This window comes from Archocentrus centrarchus, chromosome 7 (genome assembly GCF_007364275.1).
Source record: "Archocentrus centrarchus isolate MPI-CPG fArcCen1 chromosome 7, fArcCen1, whole genome shotgun sequence".
In the NCBI taxonomy this organism is placed as follows: domain Eukaryota; kingdom Metazoa; phylum Chordata; class Actinopteri; order Cichliformes; family Cichlidae; genus Archocentrus; species Archocentrus centrarchus.
Genome location: NC_044352.1, coordinates 34,271,357 through 34,299,162, shown reverse-complemented (window position 1 = coordinate 34,299,162; position 27,806 = coordinate 34,271,357). Strand labels below are relative to the sequence as shown.

The following is a 27,806-nucleotide window of genomic DNA, read 5'->3' as shown; positions in this document are numbered from 1 at the left end:
CCATTTTAGGAAGCCCAGTCTGTTAAGTGATATAAATGTGAATTAGCTTCGTACATGAGTAAGAAATGCAATTAATTGTGGATGTCAAATGTCAAATTTGACATCCAGAAAATCCAAACCTTTGCTAATCCCTTCAGATTAGTGAAAATTTCTTGCAGGAAGAAAGTAGTGCAGGGTGAGCACACACATGTTCAGGAGCCACACATGGGTGTCACATGTTAAGGCATGTGCTGCATTCTGGACTGGGGTACAGAAAATGCCTGCTGGTGTTCCAGTGCCCCGTAAGTACTGTTTGGAAACCAAACTCTGTGTGTGCACACACGCATGCACTCCCAGTGCTATTTATGTATTTGCTCAACCATGTGACTTAACGTTTTCACAAGCAACCTTAACCTTGGGGAACATTACACACCAATCACACACCTATCAAGCTGAAACATTAAAAAAGTCGATACTCTTAATTGCTAGGATTGAGTTTTAAGAACAAATTGAAATCCTATCCTGCTGAAGAATCTTCACCTTATGAGGGTTTAAAGTTGTCAGTTAATAATACGAGGTAGTAAGCATTTAGACATCTTTATGTGAGATTGGACACACACTAGGAAGTGCGTGCATACACGTACAAAGCCAACGAAATGTCCATTATTGTATATGTAGAGATTACGAAAACTTTTAAAGTGGACCAAATTAAATTATCCTGCTTTTAGATGGCTGTTGTCTCAGATTATAAAAGGGATATTATAGTACTGTACTGTATAAAAGCAAAGCTGCAGACAAACAGGCTTTGTAAACAGTGTGGGTTTTTTCTCAGTTTGGTGATAAGAATCTTGATTACTATTTAATGTCTGCCAATCAGTGTCACCAGTTTGACAATTTCTTAGTTATTACAGTACTAAAAAAAAAATTTGCATGAGGTTTTGAGGCAGAGATTCCATTTTGTGATATTAAATGGATGAATAGAAGGATGGACTGGCTAACACTGGCTAAACATAAATATCATGTTCTGTAGTCTCCATAAGTAGATTATTACTGTCATCAACACAGTATACTGCTAGAAACTAATGCTTTAAAAATGTTACACTCAGAATGGAAAAACAACAACATTGTTAGCATAGCAATGGTCCAGACTATAAATGGCTGTAGAGTGTGGGAATTTGAACCAAAGCATTAACAGTGCTATGAGTGTTTTTACTTGCCAGCACATTACCATAATTCAGGTTTCTACCTTTCTGGATCATTACAATGTTTTAGGTCTTCTTTTATATTTCTGTATTTTGAATGGGCTATATGTGATATAACTGCACAAAAGAATTCATGTGGACACTCAAGAAAATTACACAAAAAAGAAAGTTTGACTTTAAACTAGGGCTGCAACGATTCATCGATTAACTCGATTAAATCGATTCTAAAAATTTATCGACACAAATTTACTGTGTCGATGCTTCGTTTAAACTCTGCAGCGCTCAGCTGTCTCGGTGTAAGCGGCGCTCCTCACTAGCATTAGCAGCATTAGTGCTGACGTTTTTTTGTGGGTTTATTGGGGGCTGGCAAACCAACATAGAACTGCATTACCGCCACCTACTGGACTGGAGTGTGAATCACTCACGTATACACAAGCACACATTCTAAAAAGCTCTCCGTCGCTGCGATGGATTTCATTTAACACAGAGTGGATCATCACTAGAGTTGCCACCTGTCTCGTAAAATACAGAACCCCGTATGTTACGGGACTCCGTGGAATACGGCTCCGTAACATGCCGTGTTCCGTACTTTACGGGACGGGTGGCAACTGTCGCTGACATGCATTTCCACGCCTCCACTGCTCTCTGTGTGTCTGTGTGTGTTGTGCTCGCTGAGAATTTCAGCTGCTATTTTTGTCTTTACTTCAGCTGTAGCTACCAGAACTGGTTTGCTAGCGAGCGCGGGCCATTAGCACTAGCGATGGTTCGGTACCGGAAGGCCCGCCCCCCAGGACCGAGGGGCTCCTTCAAAATATTTTTTATACTTTAATCCCTTATTAGTGACTAAATATAGACCTGCAGTAGAAACGTATTTTCGAGAATGCTTGTGAATACAAAGCATTACACCATTACTCACACATGCGCCATGGCTCCCACAGCCACTAGTTTTTCAAAACACTCATAGCAGGCAGCGGTTTTAACTGCGCAAGCGCAAAGAGACGGCGAGCTCAAGTAGTGAAAAAGGAAACGTCCAAAACAGCAGCTTTTTCTTTTAGTAACCACCATTAAATCTGTGAAACAGCTGGAGGTCCTTCATCAAGCACCTGATCAGCAAGTGTTAAGGTGAAGAAAAGAGAACTTTGTAGCTGCTCCATTCACCACTGTTTGTTCACATGGCGAGAAACTGCATTACGGAAGTTAAAATATGCAGATAAACTGTTAATAAAAAAAGTATTTCTTATCCGATTACTCGATTAATCGCTGGAATAATTGATAGAATACTCGATTACTAAAATAATCGTTTTATGCAGCCCTACTTTAAAGTAATATAATACTTTTGTAATGTACAACAGCTCACTGTTAAAATTTTGCCTTTCAAGCAGCTGTACAGTATTAGGCTATTATTCCAAAGAATTGCACATTATTGTATAGAGTTTCCTGTATTTTTACAACAGTACTGTATGATTCTAAGAATTCAGAAACTGTTTCAATTACATCATTTGTTTTTGACTGGACTGCACTGAATCTATTTTGACACCATAACATGTGTATCTGTCAAACAAATTTTATGGATTATTATTATCTATTATCAGCTAATATAGCATCTGTTTTCTTGAAGTCTTTAAACCCCTATTTAAACCCCTATTTTGTATTGGCCCCAAAAATCCTCCACCCTTTTCTCCATTATCTCTATTTTCATTTAAAAGAAAAAAAAAAAATCATTTTTCCATCTCCTCAGTGGGGCCGATCTGCAGCTCTGGATGGCTGAGGGGGGCTGGGCTCTCACCATTCCCACAGAAAAACTTGCCAAAACAAATTTGGCGACAGGAAATAGAGACGCTTCTCCCTTCCTAAACTTTTTTCTCTCGCGCTCTCTCTTTGTGCGCGTGTGCGTGCGCGCACGCTGATCTGCATTACAAGAGAATACAGTTGTTATCTTCCCTCTAACTATGCCTTCTTTCACAGTTATTGAAATTGACAGTTTTAGTGTTCTAACTTAAAGTTTACATTGCTCTCCATAAAGTGTCAAAAATATGTCACGCTTGCTGTTAATAGATTTTCAAGGCCTGTTAAACAGAGATATTGTGTACTAGTTACAAAAGGCAGCTTGTCTTCATAGCCTTTGGGGAAGCAAAGTTTATATTTGTGAAATCGCCTGTTTGTGTGTAGCTCTCTGTCCAGACTTGATCCCTTGCCACAGACTGTTTATGCTCTTCCCATTTCTGGTCTTCTTTTCCAGCCCTTGTTGTTGTTTTTTTCTTCTGCACTTTGCCTTTCCTTGTATAATTTTATGAAGATGCATCTGTTTCCTTTTCCAGGCAAGGTGACTTATTGAGCCTCCTGAAACAGTATAGTTCCCTTGTCCACAAATGCAATGCATACCATTGCAGTTGTGTGTGTGTGTGTTGGGGGGGGGGTCTGTAGTTAAAGTGAAGGCATATAATTTAACAATTTAGTTGAACCATTACATTTGGAATAATCATGTTACCTAGTAGTCATTTTTGTTAGTTGCTGTTTAACCTTCAGCTAGGCTCTGGGAAGCTTCTCTGTTTTTCAGCCTTTCAGGATTCTTCCTGGAAATGGAGACCCGAAAACAACTGCAGACCTGCTGCAACATTTTTTTTCTGGGGGAAAAAGTCTCTAATGCAAATGTTGAAATAAGATGTCTAGCATTGGACCAGTACTTCAGGGAACCTCTGATGGGTGACAGGGGGTGCATAAAGTTATGTTTGGAGCAGCAGTGTGAAAACAGGCTCTTTGTGTGGGGTTTGTTTTTCAAGCTGCTAATGGGGCAAATGGTCACTTAGGCCGGGATTATGCTTTACAGGTCTTCTTGCGTCTGCATGGCGTAAATTTCATTATCAGACTGAGTGCAATTTTCTGTGCGGATGTCCCCGTGCGTACCTGTTTTTCATGACCTCACAGAGTCGTCGAAGGATATTTTACATTACAATGCACCAACTACTCGTGCACTCCAGATGATGGACTCCAATCAGACTTCAAAGAAGTATAACAGGATTGACTACTCAGCCATGAGGCCTCCAGCTGTCCCTGTCGGCAACAGAGTATAACTGAGGCCTTATGCAAGGTACAGCCAGGTACTGCTGGGGCCTCGTCTCTATATACAGCTACCTGGTAATTTAAATATCTGTACACACAGATATACATGTGCCCACAAATGTGTGATTTTGCCTGACTGGTGTTCTTACTGTTGCTGTTCCGCAATAAACTCAACAAGTTAATACTTGCTATTTGTAATTCAAAACTTTTACTTATGTGCTGAGTGCAGGAGAAATCACTTCTCACTACTTCAAAGTGAATATTAGATGAGGTCATTTCAAGTGGAGTCAGCAAACCAGTTCATCTTGAAGCCAAAACTGCATCTCAGCAAGACTGGGAAGTCTTGACTAATAAGAATGATTTGATGCTTTGCAGAGCTGCAGCAGTCGACTGTAGCCATCTAATGTGTTTGCTGTTTACTTAGTAGAAGACAGAAGTCCAGACAATGGTGACATTAGTTATTTGTAAAAAATTGAGTGTGTGTGTGTGTGTGTGTGTGTGTGTAAAACCCACAAACATACAAGGAATCATGTTCAATCAAGCAGCCGCGTTTCTGTTTTTTTTTTTTTTTTTTTTTTATATATATATATATATATATATATCTTGCACACACATTCCTACATACAAATACACACACTGTCACATGAAGAGGAGCGACTGGCATTCTGACTACAACATTACTATAGACAGGTGGTGAAAATTCAACTCTGCAGACAAAGCAGCAGACCTGTACCGCGCACATCACTTCACCTTGCAGCACATAAAATCCATTCAAACATAAGGGGGTGATGCTCAAGTACTACATGCAGCTTGTTTGTTCACTTCAAGGCTAAAAGCTAATGAATTTATCCCAAAACGAGAGCATCTCAGGTCAGAATTTTCAGTCAGAAACAACATGTTGTCTGACACCTGTTTGTTTCCCCAGCATATGTGGGGTTTTGTGGCTGCTAATGTACGAAGTGAGCTAAGCTCTCACTTTGCCTTCCGGAAGAGCCCCTCCCTTTCCACAGTTATGGGCCCCTTAGCAAGACATGCAGTGAGGCCAAAGTCAGGTCACAGGCAGGGTGCGGCTCCTGAGTGAAGAAAGATTAAAGAAAACGAGTTGTTTGCCCTTTCATCTCAGCCTGGTATAGGGTGGATGTTGGGTTAGGTGACCTGTTTTGGCATCATACTACTGCAAGCTGTTTGTCTCTCATTGCTGTGCGGTCTTTGCGCCTGACACACAGTCAAAACAGAAATTAATAATTGTACTAAAGGAAATATAATTTCCAAGAAAACCCACAACATTTAAAAAACAATGCAGCAGTTTAGTACTGAAATGGTAAAATTATATTTCTAGACTATTCTGAAGTATCTGAGTTGTTATTATACTTATTCAACAGACCTGAAGAGTGTGTGTGTGTGTGTGTGTATGTGTGTGTGTGTGTGTGTGTGTGTGTGTGTGTGTGTGTGTGTGTGTGTCCTGTAGAAATGCAGAAGTCCGTATGGGTTCAAGACTACTTGTTCTCAGCGTCGTTATACATTAAATAAACTTTGGTAATATTAAAAGACAAAAAAACAGTTGAGTTTTCATATAGATTATTTTTTGCCATCTTGGAAAAATCAGTTCTTGTTTCTCAATGACAAGTTTTCTTTTTTAAATGTTACATTCAAATAAGTGTTTAGTTTAAGGCCGCTATCTTGGTCCATGAGACTGTAATCACTGTGTTCAAGCGTGCTTCTGGAAGGTTCCATTTTCTTGCTTGCTTGCTTGCTTTTCTCTGCAGCTGGAATCTAGCTTGTTTGTAGAGGACATCCTGTAATCTATGACACAGGAAACGCTCTCAGACAGATAGACGAAAAGCGCAGGGTGGGTAGGTGGGTGGAGGTTCAGGGGAAGACAAGCAAGAGGAGGGAGTGGCAGAAAAGGAAACAATGTGGTGGTGGTGACAGTGGGGTTGATCAAAATGACAGATTGTATCTAGGAAGAGATTCTGCATTAACTGCATTTTTGTTTTGTCTTTTAAATACACGTCCACCACATTTCCTGATCACAACTATTAATGCAAGTTTCAGGTTAGATTAGTTTTCCGTAGTCAGTGGTTTAGTTGGTGGTGTTAACACACCTCTTCATCTCATTGATGTCTTTAGAGTAGAACCAATAGTAATATTAAAAAAGCACAAAATATCACAAAAGACACATCCCATCCTGGACACTCTTTGTTTGCACTGTTGCCTTCAGGTAGAAGATACAGAGCATTAAGAACAAAAACGAACCGACTCAGAGACAGTTTCTACCCCACAGCAATAACTAAACTAAATGCAATTTCAAACAAACCACAAAATCGACATGTAAGATGTGTGTGAGAATGTTATTTGTTATTTATTTGTTATTTTACGTGTAAATGATTAGTCACTATAGCTACTATTTTATTATTATGGCTATTATTTTATTTATTTATTTATTTTTAGGCACTGACTGATGGCACTTTTAATTTCGTTGTTCTTGTAACAATGACAATAAAGAAATCTATCTAGTGTATTGGTTGGAATAAACAACAGACTTAGGAAGTTTCAATTCCCTATTTGTCTTTGCAAGACTTATGTAAGTTTCTCAAAACTACATGAATTTGCACAGCTCTGCTCCTGTGGGTGATGTGGTGGTATTCTGGTGGCCACATTCTTTTCAAGATTTTTTTTCTTCTTAAATGTCTGCTGCAGAAAGACACACACACCAATTTCAGAGCAGTAGAAATGGTTTTGCAAATGTGTGAGTCTTGACAAATCTTTTGGTGTAGATTGCCCAAAAATTGTATTCACAGAACTTTAGTGTCCCAGTGACAGAACACTAATGGCCTGCAGACACAGGAACTGAAACTGTGAAGGTTTCCAAAAGGCACAGACAACTGTGTGTTGTGACTGTTCTCACTCCACCCTTCCTGTCTCTGCCGCAAACACTGCTAACAGATACACACCCACCACCAGTCAGCCAGACATATGCTCATGCATGAGGCCTCTTCATGCCCCCCAACATCACCACCACCACGACAGCTGAGACGGGCCTGACACTCACTGTTTCAACACATGGTCCTCCATGACTTGATATTTTGTGAGTTTGTCATGTCCTGACTGCTACGTGTGAAGTAAGAAGCTGTAATTGAGCATCTGATAGGTGCTTCAAATGCCCGTGTTGTACCATTGCTCATAACCTGCTTCTTAGACCACAGAGCTCTGTAACTCTCCTAATAAAGTGACTTTTAATAAAAGGCCAGTGTCATCCCCTTGATACCACAGTAATAGTTGATACTACCTACTGGCTGTAGCTCAGTAGGTAGAGCAGGTCACCTACTGATCGGAAGGTCAGCGGTTCGAATCCTGGCTACTCCGGGCTACATGCCAATGTATCCTTGGGCAAGATACTTAACCCCAAGTTGCTCTCCGACCGTTCTGTCGGAGTATGAATGTGAGTGAATGTTAGTTAATTAAAAGCACTTAGCTTCATAAAAATGGAAGTGCTTGTATGAATGGGAGTGCATGGGTGAATGCAAACAGGTTGTATAAGCGCTTCGAGTGCTCATACTGAGTAGAAAAGCGCTATATAAGAACTAGTCCATTTACCTAGATATTACAAGGTGTTGGAATACAGTACATAGACGGTGCATGCTCGACACGTCTAACACACCCTGCTTAATCAGAAAGGCTTATCTTAAAAGTGTGACATCCTGTCTGTGCTGTGGAATCCACACCAGATCATAAAGGGAGGGGGTTTGCTGCAAAGTGCACAAATGTGTCTGCACGCTTGCATATTTTGGCACATCTTTGAACTCCGTGTTCAGCAGGACTGCTGTAAGGCAGAGGCTTATCTGGAGAGTGCTGTGAGGTTTCCAACAAACAAAATGTCTCACTTACACCTCAGTCATGGTTTCAGTGTTTGTATGTGTGTCTGCTGCATGAAGATTAATCATCATCATTCATCCCACACAACCTCAGACCCCCTGATGATAATGTTTAATCTCAGGGACCCACATAAAATGATATTACACACTATAATGGGATAATTTCAAGTGAATCAAATTGTAAGGAAATTACACCAATGCTCGTTTTTAAACCTGATCCCCTGAAACCAGCCCAGGGCCCCCCTGAGGACCAATGCCACTGACTTGCATAGGAATTTCCTGCCTTCCTGACTGTTTTCCTCACATTTCATAGTCCCACTGTTCAGTCATTTAGACATTCAGATTTCTATCTTCCTGAAGTCCTCAGTACTGAACCCCATAAGCTCAGCTAACAGTTTTGTTGACCCTGTTCCTCTCACCCATCCTCGATGCTCTTTTCTGTCCAAGGTTGCCAGGACTGCACGGAGATTGCGGTGTTGGCAACTGGTAATCCACGAGATGAGGACTGCCACGTGGCACAGAGATTTTGCTCAGAGCTAGCACTGTGTGCCTGTCTGTCTGTCTCTCTCTTTCTTTCTTTCTTTCTTGCTAAACTGCAGGCACTAGCCACCTGTCTCTAAACATGCTTAGCTGCAATAAAATGTAGGACATCTCTTGATCTCTAAATGACCCACAATCCTGCCAACCAGGACTCTTGTGTGTGCTGTAGTGGGGTTTTTTCTGTTTGTGTTTTGGTGTAATTTCTGTGAACAATACACATTTGAAAGGGTTCTAAATCATCAATGAAAAATAAACAAGCAACTGAAGTGAATACATATTTTGGTCTTTTGATACCACTTAGTGGTACTAAATTAAAAATAAAAAATCTTGGTGTATTCATTATGATGCAATTTACAGGTATTTTAGTTAAAGTGGAGTGACTCTAATACATTGTGAAGGTCATGAAAACAGTGGTTTTACAATGGGAACATTAACATATGATTATAAGTGTATAATTGTGTGTTGTGTTTTTGATTTGTTTGTTTTTTTAGTTTACTGAACCAGTAGTGACTGTATCCGTTCCCATACGACACCAAATTTTACTTTGGTGCTTGCTGTACACTTTTCTTTTCACTCATATCTCCTCTGGTGGAGCCACTTGTGGAAAATGTCTCTTAAAACAAGGTCCTGAAGCTTGAGAGTGCTTTCATTTTCATATTTGAAGGACTTCTTCAAAGGGACAACAACTGTTCCTCCGAGACCCAAGCCATCAGATAAAGGGTTCTTACACTAATAGACCAGATAATAAAGAAGACTCTCAGTTCACTGCTCTGATGCTGTTATGGAAACTCATTGAAAGCCATGAATTCTTACGTCAGGCCATGGCAGATCGAGGTCAGTTGTCACACTGGCAGACCTCGGTGGTATTTGATCGTCTAGCCACGCTACTTTCCTGTGAGAGCAGCTCTGATTACAGAGACATGTGGCAGACATGACACACTGCCAGCAGTTGAGAGAGGCAGCATCTAACCCATTACAAATAACCACCTGTTGACACCACACAGGGGTGTGTGCCTGTGTGAGTGTGAGGGGAGAGAGAGAGAGAGAGAGAGAGAGCATGTTCTGCCTACTTGTGCACACTTTCTGCTGACAAAACACTGCAGATTCCTGAGACCTGATTCATCTTCTGTGCTGATTCTTTGTAGAGCCTACAACGTAACTTACATACGTGACGGCAGCGTTGTTGGCATTTATGCTTGTGCAGCAGGTGCCTTTTGCACTTATTACCTTGCGGTCGTGTCCCATTATTTGACATGCTTTGCTAAGCGGTAGAAACAGATAAAATAGGACAGCAGTCACTAAGTGAAGTTTGTTTCCTCCTTAAACTGTGTATAAAAGATGAATGTAGCCACCATCATGAGTGTAGCTACCCACTGGCATTTTGAAGCCACAATGTTAGAGTTTATGTCATCACCATGTTTGTTTTTTGGAACCAGAAGTTGCCATGTTTAGACCGGAGGGTAAGGCTTGTAGGATTGTTAGATCATTTCTTTAAAAATGTTTCTTTTTTTTTTCTTTTTTATAAACTCACAATAGATGCAGCTGAAGAGCTTGGACAGCATAATTAGCAGAGATGAAGCATGGCAGACAGGGGCCATGACCTTAACTTTAAACCTCACCAGTTAGTAAATCATGAAAATATCACCCACCCCAGAGTGTCAAGTAGGAGAGACCATCCATAGAGGCCAAAATATTTTTCCTACCACACTGTAAATCTGATTTTTTTTTAATGCTGTAAGTTGGGTATTTTTACATGAGAGTCTATGGGGACTGACTTTTGGAGCTAGCCTCAAATGACCTTTACAGGAACTGCAGTTTTTTGCACTTCTGTGTTTGCTTTATTTTCCACTTCAACCCAATGTGGTTGTTGGTTTCCTCATGTATTGTTGCTGAAGAGCTACCCCTAGAATTAAATTCAAATAATTAATTCTAGTGGTATACACTATATTTAATTCTTTATAATATTTTAAACCCTTTAAAAGAAAGTGTGATTAGAAAGTGTAATAAAGCTGCATACATTCTGTTCAGTCATTACAATTGCTCTTAGTGTGTGTGTGTGTGTGTGTGTGTGTGTGTGTGTGTGGCAACTAGTGACAGTCACAGCCCAGAGAAGCTGATGTCATAGCCACAAAGTCAGCCTCTCTGGCGGAAAAGAAACAAACCACTGCTTGTCTGTCTGTATGGGTATATCGATGTGAGACAGACTGACACACACACACACACACACACACACACACACACAAGCCCCAGTGACCTCTAGCCTCTCATCTTGGCTGCCCATGAGCAAATGCACCTAGCTGTATTGGATACTCTGTGTGACAAGTGTGTGACACATTGCCATAACCCAGATTGTGAGGTGTGTGTGAACTTTGCCAGAAATAGAACGATGCATGCAGGATCAACAGCACACCTAAATTTAAACCACAAAAACTTCAGCTATCAGACACCTCTTGTGGCACTCCCTAGCAGAGGCGTTCATGCACACACAGTTATTGGTGTGTCTGAAAATACTGGATGTATTTTCAGTTCACTGAAGTTTCAGTGACAGAGTAGTTAGGTAGTTGCTAAGAACTGGCAAACTGATGAATTCACATCAAAACAAACAAACAAAAAAAGTTGATTCCAAGTATTTAATGAAGTACAGCTAGATTTATCTTTTAAACACACCTTCTCCTGTTCTTCCAGGTGTCTGATTCCATCCCAATGAAAAAGTCGAAACATGAAGACCTCTCATCACAGTCTCCCCTGGCTGACAAAGAGAAGCAGCATGACTGGTTGCAGTCCCTGTCTGCTCCCAAAAAGGTTGGTGTTGCCAGATATTCATGATGAAGATGAGTCTAAAGAGGCACACTGTGTAAGATGAAATGTCATGTAATATTATATCAAAGACTTCAGAAGATTTGAAAGTAATATGCCTTCAAGATTCTTCTTTTTTTTTTTTTTTCTTTTTTCATATTTCTCACACTTACATGGTTCAGTTCATCAAACAACTTTTCATAGGTGACCAGAGTAAATACAAAATGCAGTTTGAACTCCTCAGCCTAAAAAGACTGGTGGGGTATTGTCATCATGATGGTTGGGCAACCAATTTTCAACTTTGTGAATGCGATCACTCGAGAACGGTGTGACAATATATGCATCTACTAAAAATCTTGGACGACTTAGTTCTTACCATATAATGCCAGTCACTTGGTTCTTATGTAGCCATTTCCTTTTGAATTGATATGGTCAATAAAGTCACTAAAACGCATATGCATCCCATTAAGAGCTACAGAGACCTGGTAATTATGTGTTCTAGAACTTGTACTTCCAGTCAGCAGTGATGTTCATGTTGGAACCCCCCCATGGATGCCATATTTGTCTTTTTCATAATGTTGAATCATGAATACTGATCTTTACTGGAGCAAGTGAGGTCTACAGTTCTTTAGATGATGTTCTATTTTTTTTTTTTTTTTGTATTGTTTTTTGACCTCCTGGATGAGTCATTAATGCGCTCTGGAAGTAATTTTGATAGGCCAGCCATTCGTGGGCAGACGTGTTACTAAGTAACGCGGTACTGACATCAGCATTCTGACATCAGCATTCTGACTACTTTTTCTCAGTAACGAGTAATCTAACACGTTACTATTTGCAGTCCAGTAATCAGATTAAAGTTACTTATCCAAGTCATTGTGCGTTACTATTTTTGTCATTTTCCTCAGTACAAAGATATATTTTTGCTTTCTTCTTGCGGCTCGGGGAGTGACGTCTGGCAGATGCAACAATTGCGTCCCGTTTTCAGCATGAGGACAATAAACGTTTACAACAAACGTAAACAATGGAGGGAGGAGAGAGATGCGTGGTTTTCTAGCTGGAAATACAGGCACTATTGTGAGTTTGTGTCAGCTAAAGATGACAACATCAAGGTTAGTTGTGCACTCTGTGCTGGTGACAAAGTGCTATCTAGCTTCAAAAACACTACATCAAATATGAGGAAACATCTGGAGTCACGGCGCAATCAAACTTAGAGTGAGTCGCAACAGGTGGAGTGAAGCAGAGCTGCAGCTAATGCAGAAGGCCCCCCAGCACCCAAACAATAAAAGCTGGACTTTGGTACAAACCAGTAAGTGGGGAGATTTGAAAAAGTTGAAAAGCCTCCTACTACAGAATGTAGTAGAGGCTGGTATTGTGCCAAAAAGTGATCGTCTGCCAAAAATTTTTTTCGGTATTTGCCAAAAAATGATTGCCTGTATTTAAATGGCTGTAAATGACTTGTTGACCTATAATCTGTGAAGCATATATCAAACATTTCTCTCATGAATGATATCAGGTAATTTTGAGTGACAAAATTACCTGATACAAGAGAGAAGCTGCAATCACTTGTTGGCAAAGTGACTTTTTTATATAAATTTTTTTTATCAAGGTAAAAACTGTCTGACATTAAAAATGTCTTTTTAAACAGAAATCTGGCTCAGAAGGCTGCAGAAATCACAACAAATATAACATCACAGTTCTATAAAGATATTTGAAGTGGCCGAAAAGCACTGGATTGATTATAATGCCGGCACAATAACACAGACTTCTAAAGATTGTTGAAAAACAGGTTATTTCTGCATTTTAAATATAAGCCCTTCATAAATCATGTTGACTGAACTCTATTTACCAATTTAAGGAAATACATTACACATAAAAGCACACAGAAACATCTGACTCACTTTATGGTAGATGATCACAAGACCGGCCGCTGTTGAATGTAACTAATAAAGTAACTTGTAATCTGACTTAGTTACTTTACTGATTACTTAATTTTAGAAGTAACTAAGTTACTTTTTAAAGGAATAATCAGTAATCAGTAGTCAGACTACTTTTTCAAGGTAACTATACCATCACTGTTTTCACCACTGTTACAAGTTTTCTCCATTTGTGGAGAATGGCTCTCACATGGTTCACTGGAGTCTCAAAGCCTTAGAAATGGCTTTGTAACCCTTTCCAGACTGATAGATGTCAATGACCTTTGTCTCTTGGCTGTTTTATCTTTAATTTTTTTTTAGATGACATCATGTTTTGTTTTTTTGAGATCTTATAGCCAGCACTATATTTGCAAGCAGTACTAATAGAGAGGGTAAATGTAGACACCATGGGCCTTATAGTTGAGTGAAGCTTGAAAGAGCAAAAGAAGAACCACAATGTAATGACGGATTCCCTCAGTATTCCCTTTAAAAAAAAAAAAAAAAAAAAAAAAAAGTGTGCCATGGAGGTAGGCTGTCTTCAACAATGGATTTTCATACTGACCCCTATCCAGTCACATCAACATATCAGTCTCTATAACACAATAGTGTACCTGTTTACAGCCTGCGTTTACTCCAACATAAGAAATTTATATACAAGTGATTTATTCTACTGTCGGTGATGATCGGGCCCTCGCACCCGTGGCGCGCTCGACCCGTGGCACGCTCGACCTGTGGCGTGCTCGGAGATTGTCGCGAACAGGACTGTAGCGGGCTCACTCGGATGCTGTCAGCCCAGCAGGCTACCCGTACCTTACGTCGTTCAGTCGCTGAACGTCTCCCGCATCCACTAGGTGGCATGGGTGAGCGCCCACTAATTAAAGTGTCACGATGCTGTATGTAATGCCTGCACCCAATCAATGAAATTGTAATGATCATAGGATGATGATTATCAGTGTACTGCTGATTTCCTGTCACCAATAGGTGGCGTTATGAGTGTGAAACAAAGCAGGTAAATGGGTGTGTCCTGTGTCCTGTGTCACTCGCCCTCTTGTGAATCATGTGAAGTTTGGGACAGATTGGACAATGTATATTTGAGATGTGACAATTTGATGACCTGTGGTATTTGATTGAATTCCCAAATTCAGAGGGTGGCCATGGCAACACCGTTAAAGATTTTATGAAACCTTGAATGATGTTTGATGATCTGGAACCATTTTGGTGTCACTGGGTGAAATGCCCTAGGAGGAGTTGATTCAAATAGGCCTGAAAATGGTAAAAATCGACACCTTCTAACGTTTATGAACATTATGCATATCAATGTGTTCAGGACAGGAGGCTTATCAAACTGATCAGGATTATGTCAGGAATGTTGAAACTAAATTTCATGCATTTCAGAGAAACTAATTCTGTGGACGGTCATACAAATTTTCATTTGCTTTTGTAGGGGGCGCTATTGCACTTATAGCCTTGATTCCGTAGGTATGGGTTCAGCCTGGGTCTGTACATGAGTGATTACATTTTTAGGCTGATCGGGCAAAGCATGTGCAAACAAGTGCACAAACAATTTTGGTGGCAAGGGAGAAAAATGAAGGCCAAGTTGAACGGCCTGGTATGACAAGGCCGTTTAATATTTTGTAAAACCATGCACAATTTTTGATGCCCTACTTATCTAGATGATCTGGAGCCAATTTGGTCTCACTGGGTCACATGCCCTAGGAGGAGTTGATTGAAACAGCAGGCCTGAAAATGGCAAAAATTGACACCTTCAATTGAAGATGGCCAACTTCCTGTAGGGTTTCGGGTATGGGTCCAAGGGACTTTTTTGTACATCTTAGGATGTTACATGAGCCTGCACAATTTCAGATATGTAGATAAAATGTTGCTCCGGGGGCTACACAAAAAACATGCTATTTTATGATATTTCCAGGTCCCACTAGGTGGCGCTCTAATGTTAATAGACTTTATGCATATCAATGTGTTCAGGGCAGCACACTTATCAAACCACTGAAGTTTGAGCCAGTTTAGGCAATGTGGCTTTGAGTTACAGCCCTTTTTGTCTTCATGGTGAGACATCAAACTTTGGCATCCTGCCAGTTTTTGCCACGCCCTGTGGCTAAAACTCACAGTTTTGAAAACAGTGAAAGACCAACTCCTTAGGGCTTTCCACGGGAAATTTGAGATGGTTCTGCTCAACCACCTTTGAGCTGGACCTCAAAGTGTAAAACATGACATTTCCTGCTCCCACTAGGTGGCGCTGCAATTGTCATAAAATATTGTCACGTATGTTTTCAGGGGTCGGCCCTACTCCTACTGAGAAAGTTTGATCCAGATTGGATTATGTCAGGATGAATGAGAGTCAATCAAAATTTCATGGCGAATGAATGAATTTCGGGGGGGCATAAGGGCCACTCACCATTTTTTAAAAGTAGATTCCCCTTGGTGTGTAGATTAGACAATCCGAAGATGAAGTTAATAACATCTAAAACCTCTAAGTTATTAGTAAAAGTCTGAGGGGTGCAAATTGCCAAATTTGCATGTTTAATTAAAAATGGCGGATTTCCTGTTGGGTTTGGAGCATGGCTCCAAGAGGATTTTTTGTGCATCTGGATATGATACATATGTGTATGAAGTTTCATAAATGTATGTGAAACACAGCGGTGGGGCTCGACTTTAGGGGGCGCTACTGAGACATTTTGGCTGGCCCTTGCCCTTGCACTCGTTCCGAGTGCTTGTTGAGCACTCGGAACGAGTGCGTTTAGAAGTTGGTGTGGCCGTGGTAGCAGGATTTTTTTGTGGTTTGCCCATCACGAAGTTGACAAAGCACTCGTCGACGTAGCTCTCCAGGCTGTACAATGTTTCCTCGTCCAGTTTGTTATATTGAAAGAATTAATAGGCAGAGGTTAGTATTAGGAATAATTCTATTTTGGTATAAATATATTGGTTTGATTTACCTGAGTTGCACCGGTTTGTTTACTATACCGCCATATTACTTACGCACAGCTCTCGCGTGATCTCAGCAGTGACGCATCTCACAGACGTTCCCGCATCTCACAGACGTTCCACTGCCCAACTGGGTTTGAGTCCAATTAACTTTGAATTCATTACAGTGAGTTCATAGTTAATACAAATTACATCTAAATTTACATCTCTCATAACAATTTTTATTTTAAATATTAGAAATTTTAAGCTTATACTAAAAATGGACACAGCAACAAGTATTTGAATGCCACAATCCATTTTTCATTTACAGCTGGTATATGAAATTAGCTTTAAAAAAATACTGTAATATATTAGCCATCCAGTGCAAGTTAATGTCATAAGTTGAAATAAAACTTATGACTTGAATTGTTAGATTTTTAAAAAGCAAATAAAACATAGTTAAGTAATTCTCAACAATGTAAATGTAATCACATCTACTATAATATTTTCAAAAGTGGATGACTACAGTTTATATTATCTTTATCTGATTCTGTAATCCTGATCATACATGAATTATTTGAACACAGGAGGTCTCGAGTCAAACAGATTTGCTTTATGGATGCACAATTTTGCATTAAATGCCACAAAAGAAGCTGCCAAAAAAGAGAGAAACTGTTTCTATAGTAAAGCTTAATAATTTTACTGTAAAATGATCCTTTTTGTTGTCCTTAACCATGGCGGCATGCACCAAAAGTGATGTAATGACCGCTAACATGCAATCCACCTTGGTGTCATTTTAACTAATTTTTTACCTCACAGTTTTTGCAGTTTAGAGGTATGACCACACAAACTGGTTGGTCTGTAATCTGGTTGAGGAACATGGAGACTCTCAGATGGCAGAGAGAGTGGATTACTGCAACAGTAAAACTTTGACCTGTGCCATAATTTTGTTTACTGTTATGAGATCTCATTTTTTTAATAATCACTTTAAAAAGATGAAGACAAAGAAATGTTTCATCAAGGACCAATTTCTACTGCATATTGATGTCATTGGTGAGGGTCAGTGTGAAGCCTTAAAATTTTTCCTCTGAAATATATTTAAGGGCACTGGAAGTAAGCTTGTGTCTATTAAGATTCATAAGTTTATTCACTTCTTTGGATAGTCCCCCAATTTCAAACAAAAATTTTCTGTACATTTTTAAATTCTACAAAAGTCTGAAAAGGTATCATATTTCAAATTATGTTTTACCCTAAATTTTACTGAGCCCTTTGGCTCAGTGTAATATAATCACTGTCTTTTTTCCAGGGGCTTAATTGCATTCAGCCCAGGCAGAGGCCATCAGCTTTTAGACCCTGGTCCCCCCACATCTCTGCTGGTGATAAGGAGCCCTCCAGTAACCCGCTGGCCCTGCTGAGAGACAGGTGAGCCATGTGTGGCACAGCACCAAATCCATCGTCTATGAAACAACACTTGCCTGCATTCAGCTGAATTAATATAAAGCCAGTGAAAGATCTGGAGTCTAAGGGAAGCTTTTGCTGATGGAGATGACAGTCACTTTGTTCAGCTGGATATGTTAAGCTCCCACCCAGACAACTGCTCTCTCACTTGTCTGGGTAGGCTGGTGTTACAGGGGTCAAGTCTGACTGTACCACAGCCTCCCACACTCTACCATTCACACATTTGGCACACACTCATTTTGTGGGCACCCACTTGGCATGGTGCTACCAGTGCTGTCTGCAAAATATCACAGATGATCTGGCCCAGTTTCTCCTGAAGTGGGAGGAAAGAGCTGCAGGCACTTTGACTATTTCTCTACCGTGTTTGGCTGAGACTGTTCAAATGGGATCATACAATATGGCAATAAGATGCACAATTTATTCATTGTTAATCACATAACCTTGATTTAGTTTATTGTATGTAAAACAGCACGAGTCATGTTTTACATACGAGTCTGTCTGGTTTCTTTATAGCTTCTACAATTACAGGAGCTTGGAAAATGCAGTGGCTCCCAATGTTGCCCTCACTCCGCTACCACTGGCGAAGGTAGGGTCTATGTCCTCGTCAATACAGAGCACCTCCCATCCAAGTGGAAGTGAACCTCCAGGTGAGGGTGCACACCCCAATACCAGGCCTCGCAAGAGAAGAGCCACAGAGGAGCTCCCAGCCCCAGTGCAAGAAAATCCTGGCCCTTTGCCATCAGCAGCCAGCAAACTGCAACTTCCTCAGGATGACAAAGACTCTGAGGTGGAGATCGAAGTGGAGAGCCGCGATGAATGTAAGCAAAAAATGTTTTAATGCTAATCAGGTTGTTTGTTTCATAGTTTGGCTAAATAAATTTAGTCCTATGTAATTTCACACAGAAGCATTGTTTCACCTTCTCTCATCTCTTCAAATCCCAATAGTTGCTTCATCCATATCCTCCCTCTCGTCGCCATCTTTCACCTCGTCCAGCAGCTCAGCCAAAGACTTGAGCCCGCCAGGTGCCCAAGGTCCTGTATGCACAATCACATCGGTTGAAGGCACAGCCCCTGGAGTCACATCCATTACAGCACCAGTCCCTGCCACCCCTTTAGAGCCTGGACTGGAGTCAGAGCTGGAGAGCCTGAGGCAGGCGCTGGACAGTGGACTGGATTCCAAGGAGTCAAAGGAGAGGTTTCTGCACGAGATCGTGAAGATGAGGGTGAAGCAGGAAGAGAAGTTGGGATCAGCCCTGCAGGCCAAACGCAGCCTTCAACAGGTAATCATTGTCAGAAAAATATTTCTCCAGGGAAAATAAATATGAATGTTACTTTTGTATATTTGCAAAGTGTGTTTAGACCAGCTGAGCAAGGAGTGGAAGCAGAGGTTAAAGGTTATTAGCACATTTAAAATATGTGACTTGAATTGGACTGCCCTTCAAGGACCTAAGAAGTGAGTTGGATTGGCTTGAAATTGTTTGAACTGGTATAACCGTAGCTGCCCATAACAACAAGTATTAAACCTCAGGTCTTCTTTATATTCATGACTTTTGACAGAAACTCCTCAAATTGTGCACACTGAGGAAATTAATTGAGCTCCGGTGTCCAAAAGTAGAAGTCAACTGCATCCTGAGCAAAGAAAAGCAATTGCAGCAGGAGAGTATTCTACTTTCTTTTTCCATTAGGGGTTGGAGGGGCTGTAGAGGGGCACTGCAAATCCATGTCACCTACAAGCTTATCCAGCAGCAGTCTTACAATGAAAGACCCACTGGTATCCTTCCTCCTGTGTCTAGTCCAATGAACCCTGATGGGATTCAGATAGTTGTCATTAAAGTCTCTGTAAAATTAAAGGTTTGATGTAGATTTACTCTTTTAGCTTCTTTTGTAGGAACCAACAAAGCTTGATGATGGATTAGTTTGTCCCAGCTGTTAGTTTCCTGTGAGAAGGCTATGGGCGGGTTACCACAGCACACATTTGACACTATTTCAGAGATTTAGAGGAAGTAAATCTAGCTTCTGTCACCCCTACTTTAAACTGACTTGGCTCAGTGTAAACACACAGTAACAAGTCTTTGCCCTAAAGTGTCAGCAGTTCACAAACAGAGTAAAACAGCAATGTGACACGTACAACCAATGTATGTCACATTCTTAATGTGCTTATATAAGGTGTTAAAAATGCACCCTATGACACTAAATTTTCCTAGTGATCATTCAAAATTTGACACAAAACAATCTTCTTAAACTTGTAACCTCCACCAGCTCATTGGTGACCTATCTAGGACTAGTGCCAGGGTTTAGTTTACTCATTTTTAAATTTGTGCCTGATTGGAACACACAAGCAGTAAAGATTTTAACAAAATTCTATATTGCCAGTATTTGAGATGTTTATTTGAAATAGGAAAATTTGCCTATTTAACATAATACTAAAAACAGACCCAACACAAACCTTAACTACAAACCGGATTCCAAAAAAGTTGGGACACTAAACAAATTGTGAATAAAAACTGAATGCAAGGATGTGGAGGTGCCAACATCTAATATTTTATTCAGAATAGAACACAAATCACAGATCAAAAGTTTAAACTGAGAGAATGTATCATTGGGATTTGTTGACGCCATGTAATTTTGAAACAACATATTTTTCCCTTAAAATGATACATTCTCTCAGTTTAAACTTTTGATCTGTGATTTGTGTTCTATTCTGAATAAAATATTAGATGTTGGCACCTCCACATCATTGCATTCAGTTTTTATTCACAATTTGTTTAGTGTCCCAACTTTTTTGGAATCCAGTTTGTAGATGAGTTTCCATGACACAGTGAATGTTAAGAGGCTAATTACCTGCTAACCCTCTAACTTTTACCTTCTCTACTTTGAAGGAGTTGGAGTTCTTGCGGGTGGCCAAGAAGGAGAAGCTGCGGGAGGCGACCGAGGCAAAGCGCAACCTCAGGAAGGAAATTGAGCGTCTGCGAGCTGAGAGTGAGAAGAAGATGAAGGAAGCCAATGAGTCAAGGATCCGCCTGAAACGGGAGCTAGAGCAGGCCAGACAGCTGAGGGTCTGTGATAAAGGCTGCGAGGCCGGACGACTCCGCGCAAAGTATTCTGCACAGGTGAAGATAAAACTTTACTTTAAGTTTCAAATAATAAAACTTAAACTTTACTTTAAGTTTCAAATAATGTGTGAGCCAAAAGCTTTGAAAAAACTATGATGTTAGAGAGCAATATTTATTATTTTAAAAAATCCCAGGCACACTGCTCAGGCTTTTGGGCACAGCAACCATTACATAGCTATATGATACATTTGACAAACACAGGTAGGAATGAGGTGTGTTAGTAGTAAATGTAGACCAGGGGTAGGGAACTCCAGGCCTCGAGAGCCAGTGTTCTGCAGGTTTTAGATGTGTTCCTGATCCAGCACACCTGACTCAAATGACTGAATTACCTCCTCAGTCTGCAGTCAAGTTCTCCAGAGTCCTGCTAATGACTTCTATATGTGATTCAGGTGTGCTGGATCAGGGACACATCTAAAACCTGCAGGACACCGGCTCTCGAGGCCTGGAGTTCCCTACCCCTGATGTAGACTATTATACCCTCACAGAGAATAAATATTCTCAAGGTCAGCAGAGAAGCCAAGGAAACAAAACACAGTTTCTCTTCCCCAGTCAAAAATAAATGGATGCAGCCCTGAGACATATGATAAGTCACCCTCCAAGAGGAAACAGGAAGAGACGTCAGCTTCCTTCAGGCACCATGGGAAATGCAGATTAGACAAAACAAGACAGAGGCTACGCTCTCCAGTTGTGTAACTCCTCGCAGAGACTGCAGTCCTCTATTGGAGGCTGTCATTAAAACAGGATGTTTTATGTTGCTGCAGCCAGAAGTTTAAAAAAAAAAAAAAACTGTCATCATTAATTTAGTCCTCTCAATGGTCATTTTGCTAAAAAAAACCCCAAATGTTTGAAGACATCAACTTGATGCATAAAGGAGTTAGGCAATCACTCTACCAGTGCACAGAGTTCCTTTGACTGGAAATGTCCTGGCCGATGATGTAAATGGACTAGTTCTTATATAGCACCTTTCTGCTCTGAGCACTCAAAGAGCTTATACAACACGTTTGCATTCACACCCATTCACACAAGCACTTCTGATTAGTAGGTGACCTGCTCTACCATTGACATTCATTCTATGGCAGTTTTACTGTTAGATTACTGATTTTATTCTAATCACACAATGACGATAAAGGCATTGATAGATTGAATAGATAGGAAGAACAAGACAGTTGTGACTGCAGAGATTGTGGTTTGAAATCCAAAACTGTTTGCACTATTTGATTTTAGCTCCTGTGAAGGAGAGTGGCTAACGCGAAGCATTCATTGTAGTTTGCATTTTTAAAACAACTTAGACAAAAATTATTTCCCAGTCATAACTTGTATGAGCAGAAATTTCATGTCAAAAATGATATAGTAGCTCTTATTATATAGTTTGCATATAGTTACATGATATGAACACTGTGCTGCAGTAGGATCTTTGAAACACTGTAGAATACATCAATATGGTAGAATAGGGCAGAAAGGGCTGTTTTTTTAAAATGTAAGAACAGATATATGAATGATATCTTATTAATATAAGATATCATTCATATATCTGTTCCATATATCTGTTCTGGTGGAGGAATAATTTCCTCCACCAGAGAGAGAGCCAAAGTGTGTGTTCAAAGAGCATAGATAAAAGTTTGTGTTTTCATGGGTTTTCTCTGGGTACTCGTTTCCTCACACCATCCATAAATTCATAGGTGTGAATCCACTGATGTGAATGTGAGTGTGAATTATTGTCTGTCTCTCAGTGTTAGCCCTGCGACAAGCTGGCGACCTGTCCATATTGGTGTGCCCTGCCTCTTGCCCCATGACAGCTGCCCCCCCCCCCCCCCCCCCCCCCCCTCCAACACACATGCACACAACCCTGAAAAAGGATAAGCAGGAGAGAATGGGTGGATGGCCTTGGTGGACGAGGTGTTCCCCAAGTGCATTTCTAATTACTTTGAGTTGTGTAGAGTAAGATATTTACTTGGCTTCTCTTCACTCCAAACTGTTCCGATCTCATCCGCTGGTAGAATCTCAGCTAATTTGGGCCTTGCGTCTTCCAGATTGAGGACCTCCAGATGAAGCTGCAACATGCTGAGGCTGACCGTGAGCAGCTCCGAGCTGACCTGCTGCAGGAGCGAGAAGCTAGGGAGCACCTGGAGCGGATGGTGAAGGAGCTACAGCAGCAACTCTGGCCCAAATCAAGCAGCAACAAAGATGGGACACCCAAGGACATGCTCACTAACAACTAACCAAGCAGCCAACCTCACAAGCTTAATCATTTCCCCTTGTCACCATGATTGCTGCCCCCAAAAACATCCCATGGTTATTTTATATCATGACACATTCAGGAGTCCTAGACCACACATAAGTACCACTGTCCCATGTTTGCCACCAACCACACAGAACAAAAGAAGTAAAAGACTTTGAGAAGAGAGAGAGAGAGAGAGAGAGAAGAAATGAGAAGCTGTGTCCTTGTACATGAAAAATCTAGTGGTACCCTTGATGAATGAATGAAAGCATGCATTTTCTGAAGCACGGACCTTCTGAACTCACAGAACTGTAAAATGGATCACAGTGAACAGATCTATAGTGCTCAGTGTGGTCGTGATGGATTTTCCTTGACAAGGACACAAGGGGAGACTTTTGGACTGTGGTATAAACTGATAAGTTGATCATATATCAGTTATGCACCTGTTGGGAGGTGTTACAGCAATTTAGCCAGGAGGGAAAGCATCCACCACTGTCTCCTGCCACAATGAAGCTGTAGGAGTTTGAAGACATTATAAGCTATTTTAGAAATTATATAGCGATATGTAAAGAAAACAAAAGATTTTTTCTTTTTTCTGTGCTATTGGAGTGTGAAACTTTAACAAGATACACAAGAATTAGAAAGAAGTAGAACAGAACAAATGGACTTCCCACAGTGCCACAGGGGTTTTGTTGGTTTTTCAGGAAGCCAGCGCAGCCCATTGAATCCCCAAACCCTAGATTGGTATTGGATATAAAAACATGTGAAGTTAATCTTTTAACATCCAGTAGGTCTCTGGTGACATGTCTAAGATTAGGTTTGGGTTTTGTTTCAGCTACATGCTAAATAGGCAAATATTCTGAGACTGGAAGATGTTACATTTCAAATAAAGTCTCAAAAGATTATGGCAGTATCGTTTGAAAAGGGGTGGATGTTAACAGATCCCTAACTCTAACCTTACATGAGCCAACAATTACCTGGTGGATGTTTAAAAGGTAAAGGCACCTTTTATTTTTAATGAGCACTTTTTTGGATGTTCTGTATCCAGCAGTCTCTCTCACACAGGTTGCCATTATTATTATTATTTTTGTTTGGGTCAAAACCCTGAAATCTTTATCTTCTAAAGAGAAAATACTCCAGATGTAAGTGTGGCCTTGTTTAACAGCATGTTTTTACTCCAATCTGTGAAGTCACAGCGGGCTGGGTGGATACTCCTGTCAATAATCACAAAATGTTCATTTTAATTAAATTAAGGTATGTACATATAAATACGTTTTTTACTTTACAATAATAAATCGCACTTTCTCATGAGGAAAAAAACCCATCGTACTCCCACTATTTTCAGCAATCTTTCTTTGAAAACATCATCATATACACAACTGCTACCATATGGCATTTTGTTGATTATATGCATTTCCAATAAGTACTGCTGCTCTGTTTTCATAAGGCAAAGTATTGTAAATAAAGAAAAAAAAGTGTTGGGCAGCACATTCTCCTGTCTGTGTAAAATAATTTGGGTACCCAATCTAACAACACAAAGCTGAATGGATATAGGAGCATGAACAAAAATTGTATTCAGAAGCCGGAGGCTGTGAATCTGCCACCACACTGTGGATGCAATACAACCGGAATGTACATTGTGTTAATGCTAGTTTTCCTTTAATTATTGATGTTGTTTTAAATGTGAAGATATTTTATTACTTGTCTGTTATGTTGAAGTCTTTATCTTCTAAGGAAAAAGATTTCAACATAATTGTTATGTTCACATTTTTCAATAGAAAACTCATTTTCTTTATGCATGAAATTTGAGAAAGTTTGCCATACATATAGTCAGTTATTGGGCACTGATACTGTAAATGTAAGGGTTTTATTGTGTTATGCAATGTAAAGCAATTTGTCTTATTTAGAAATGCTATTGGGGGGGGGGGGGGGGGCAACAAACCGTATATTGTTCTTACGCAAAAAGAAAAAAATCACACATGTAAAAAGACGGCAAAAACAAAGGAAAAAATAATCAATACAATGCCGGACAACCTTAAGTGCCTGAACGTGGGCGACAGGTTTCAAGAGTAGGAAAACTGAAAGCTTAAGCTGTTAGAGATGGGGGTATCTCATCAATTTCCTGATTGCAGGTGTCAAATTAAAGAACCTTCCCTTGCTCGGCAGCTCTTTTTAATCAGTGTTCCTAGAATTAACCAGTTTACAGAAATTTATTTTTCAATGCAGTGAACAAACTGAACAAAAGCTAAAATGCTTCAGGCTTTTTTCTGAATGATTGTTCTTTTGTTTGTTTGTTTTTTTTCCCTTCGCTTGAAATCAACATGTGTATGTTGAGACAATTTTTCTAGAAGAAAAGCCACTTGCTTTGGTGAATTGTTACTTTGGCTTGTTCAAAAAGACTTAATGAGAACTTTGGCAGACCAAAAATTGGTACATTTTGTAGTTGTTTTTACAAAATAGCTAATGGCCTTACATTGTGGTTTTCTACAAATCAGGGGAAACAATAACGATATTTGGCTTTTCGTTCTCCTGAAATAAAAAATAATTAAAACAACTTATTTTCTAAAGAACGAGGCAGCAATAACACTCCATATTAATATACCAATACTAGCCAGTGTGAAGATTTGAATAAGAATTTACAAATGTAAATATTTTTTCCTTTTATAGTATTGTAATAATATATGTACATTGGTGTTTCCTTTTTCAAAAACAATTTTTTTTCTTACAATAGCTGTTTTGGGTTTGGGGGATTTTTTGTTTGTAATTTTGTGTTTTAAACTGAGATGTTTCAAAAGCAGTTAATGAAGTGGGTAAGAGAACGTTAGTCCATCTCCTTTTTTTTTCTTTTTTTTTTTTTTTTTACTGTAGAGTCTTTATATTGAATGACTTTTTTCCACCAATCATGTATTTTTAACAGTGTGTTCAGTATCTCATAGCTGACCTGCAGTATAGGTCATACACACTATACCAACTACACCACCTTGCAGATCATTTCCCCCTCATCCTCAAGTATCTTTTTAGCCCTGTGCTGCTGCTAATACTATATACAGTACTAGAAATATTTTTATGTAAGAAGTAAGCTTTCCCATTTATTAATGCCACATATACAGTATGAAAAAAGGCTTGGCTTATCCATCTGTTTCCCTTGTTTCTTTCATCATTTCTTGCCTTTTTCTTCCAATGCCACCATTCCCTTCTCTAACAACACGGACTATATTGTAAAGTAAAGGACTTTATGAGATTATGTTTGAAAATAGCTACGCTTATATACTACAGTGACTGAATGTACAGTGTATAGATGCATTACCAGAAATAAAGTTGTTTGTCCAGATAGAATAACCCAGTTTGTTATTTATGCTGCCTGAATGTTATGTTGCACTGAATGCTTTTTTTATTTATTTATTTTTTTAAATTCATTTCACTGATGAATTCAGTTCACCTCAGGCTAAACAATCACATCAGTCCCTACCATTTGAAACCACCAAAGCTTTCCTTAAAATGCATTTCCTTTTTAAAAGTCTGTTAGTCTGGATTCATTTGTTGAGAAGACAAAAAAAAAATTACTACTAATGTCCTTTCCTAGTCACTTTTTCTTTATGGAAAAGGGCATGAGGTCAAAGAAAGTTGTGGAGGAAAATCCATAAGGACTTAAGAAAAGAGAATCACAGTGTACTTAACAGTAGATGTTCACTTGGGACAGCATTGTTAAAAGTGTGATGTCCTAAAGATGGACCACAAAAATCTTAGATGTGTTTTTAACGTGTTTTTTCATGTTCATAATTCCATCGGTTTTGACAAGATCCCCTGTATTGCAGCTTCAAACCATGACAGAGCCTCCATCATGTTTTACAGTGATTTGAATCAAAAATTTCTCATTTGGATTTATCACTCCATGTTGCCACAGATTAGTCCAGTTCTTGTGTAATTTGGCATACCTAGCATTTTCTCCCCATTTCCCTTCCTTAAGAATGGCTTCTTGACCACCACCCTCATTCCTGATGAGGCTTCATACAGCAGACGGGCCAGATGCAAACCCAGATACATCTCTTAGGTCCTGTGCCAGGTCTTTCATTTTTTTCTGTTTCTTAAGGACATGACTTTCAGATCTGCTGTAGACAGTTATTTTATTTTTATTTTTTGTGGTCATCTCAAGCATACAGCTCTAGCTGTGAGCACAGAAGCCTGACCGGCTCATCAGAAGAAAGGTGTCTTTCTTGTCAATTGTGACTGTTCTTAAAGGGAAGCAAACTAAAACAATTTGTTTCAGTGAGAAGATGAACTTTGGGACTGCACCAAGGCCTAGTTTGGTGGCACAGTGATTAGGACTATCACCTCACAGCATGAAGGTTCGTGGTTTGAACTCCACCCTTGGGCCTTTCTGTATAGAGTTTCCTTTCACTTTAACTAGTAGTAGTATTTCTTTACAAATAAAATTTTAGACATTAGAGAAAAAATTATTCATAACCATCTCAAAGATTTATCTTCATGTTTGGCTGCTTTCAGCACTGCTGGTATTTCTTTAGACTCTTTCGCTCCAGTTGATCTTTCGGAGTTAACTTCAATAGTTACTTCCTCCAAACCAGCAACATGTTTATTAGATCCCATTCCTACTAGACTGTTCAAAGAAGTCTTTCCAATTATTGATGCTTCAGTCTTAAAAATGATCAATCTGTCTTTATTAGTTGGCTATGTACCACAGACCTTCAAGGTGGCTGTAATTAAACCTCTGCTTA

General features: G+C 39.7%; 1 protein-coding gene across 3 annotated transcripts in view; it reads left to right on the top strand.

Annotated features, from left to right (window-relative positions):
• Positions 1-26,402, top strand: part of skia (v-ski avian sarcoma viral oncogene homolog a) — an 84,255-nt gene extending 57,853 nt beyond the window's left edge. Inside the window, exons 2-7 of one of the 3 annotated variants that reach the window (XM_030733025.1) lie at positions 11,342-11,458; positions 17,591-17,706; positions 18,256-18,560; positions 18,688-19,022; positions 20,622-20,852; positions 22,886-26,402. In XM_030733025.1, coding sequence (XP_030588885.1) covers positions 11,342-11,458; positions 17,591-17,706; positions 18,256-18,560; positions 18,688-19,022; positions 20,622-20,852; positions 22,886-23,074 — 1,293 coding nt within the window. In that variant the 3' untranslated portion in view covers positions 23,075-26,402. Of the gene's footprint in view, positions 1-11,341; positions 11,459-17,590; positions 17,707-18,255; positions 18,561-18,687; positions 19,023-19,092; positions 19,180-19,299; positions 20,196-20,621; positions 20,853-22,885 lie in introns of those variants that run through there. The other 2 variants (XM_030733026.1, XM_030733027.1) reach the window with 2 other exon arrangements.
• The last annotated feature ends 1,404 nt before the right edge of the window (positions 26,403-27,806 follow it).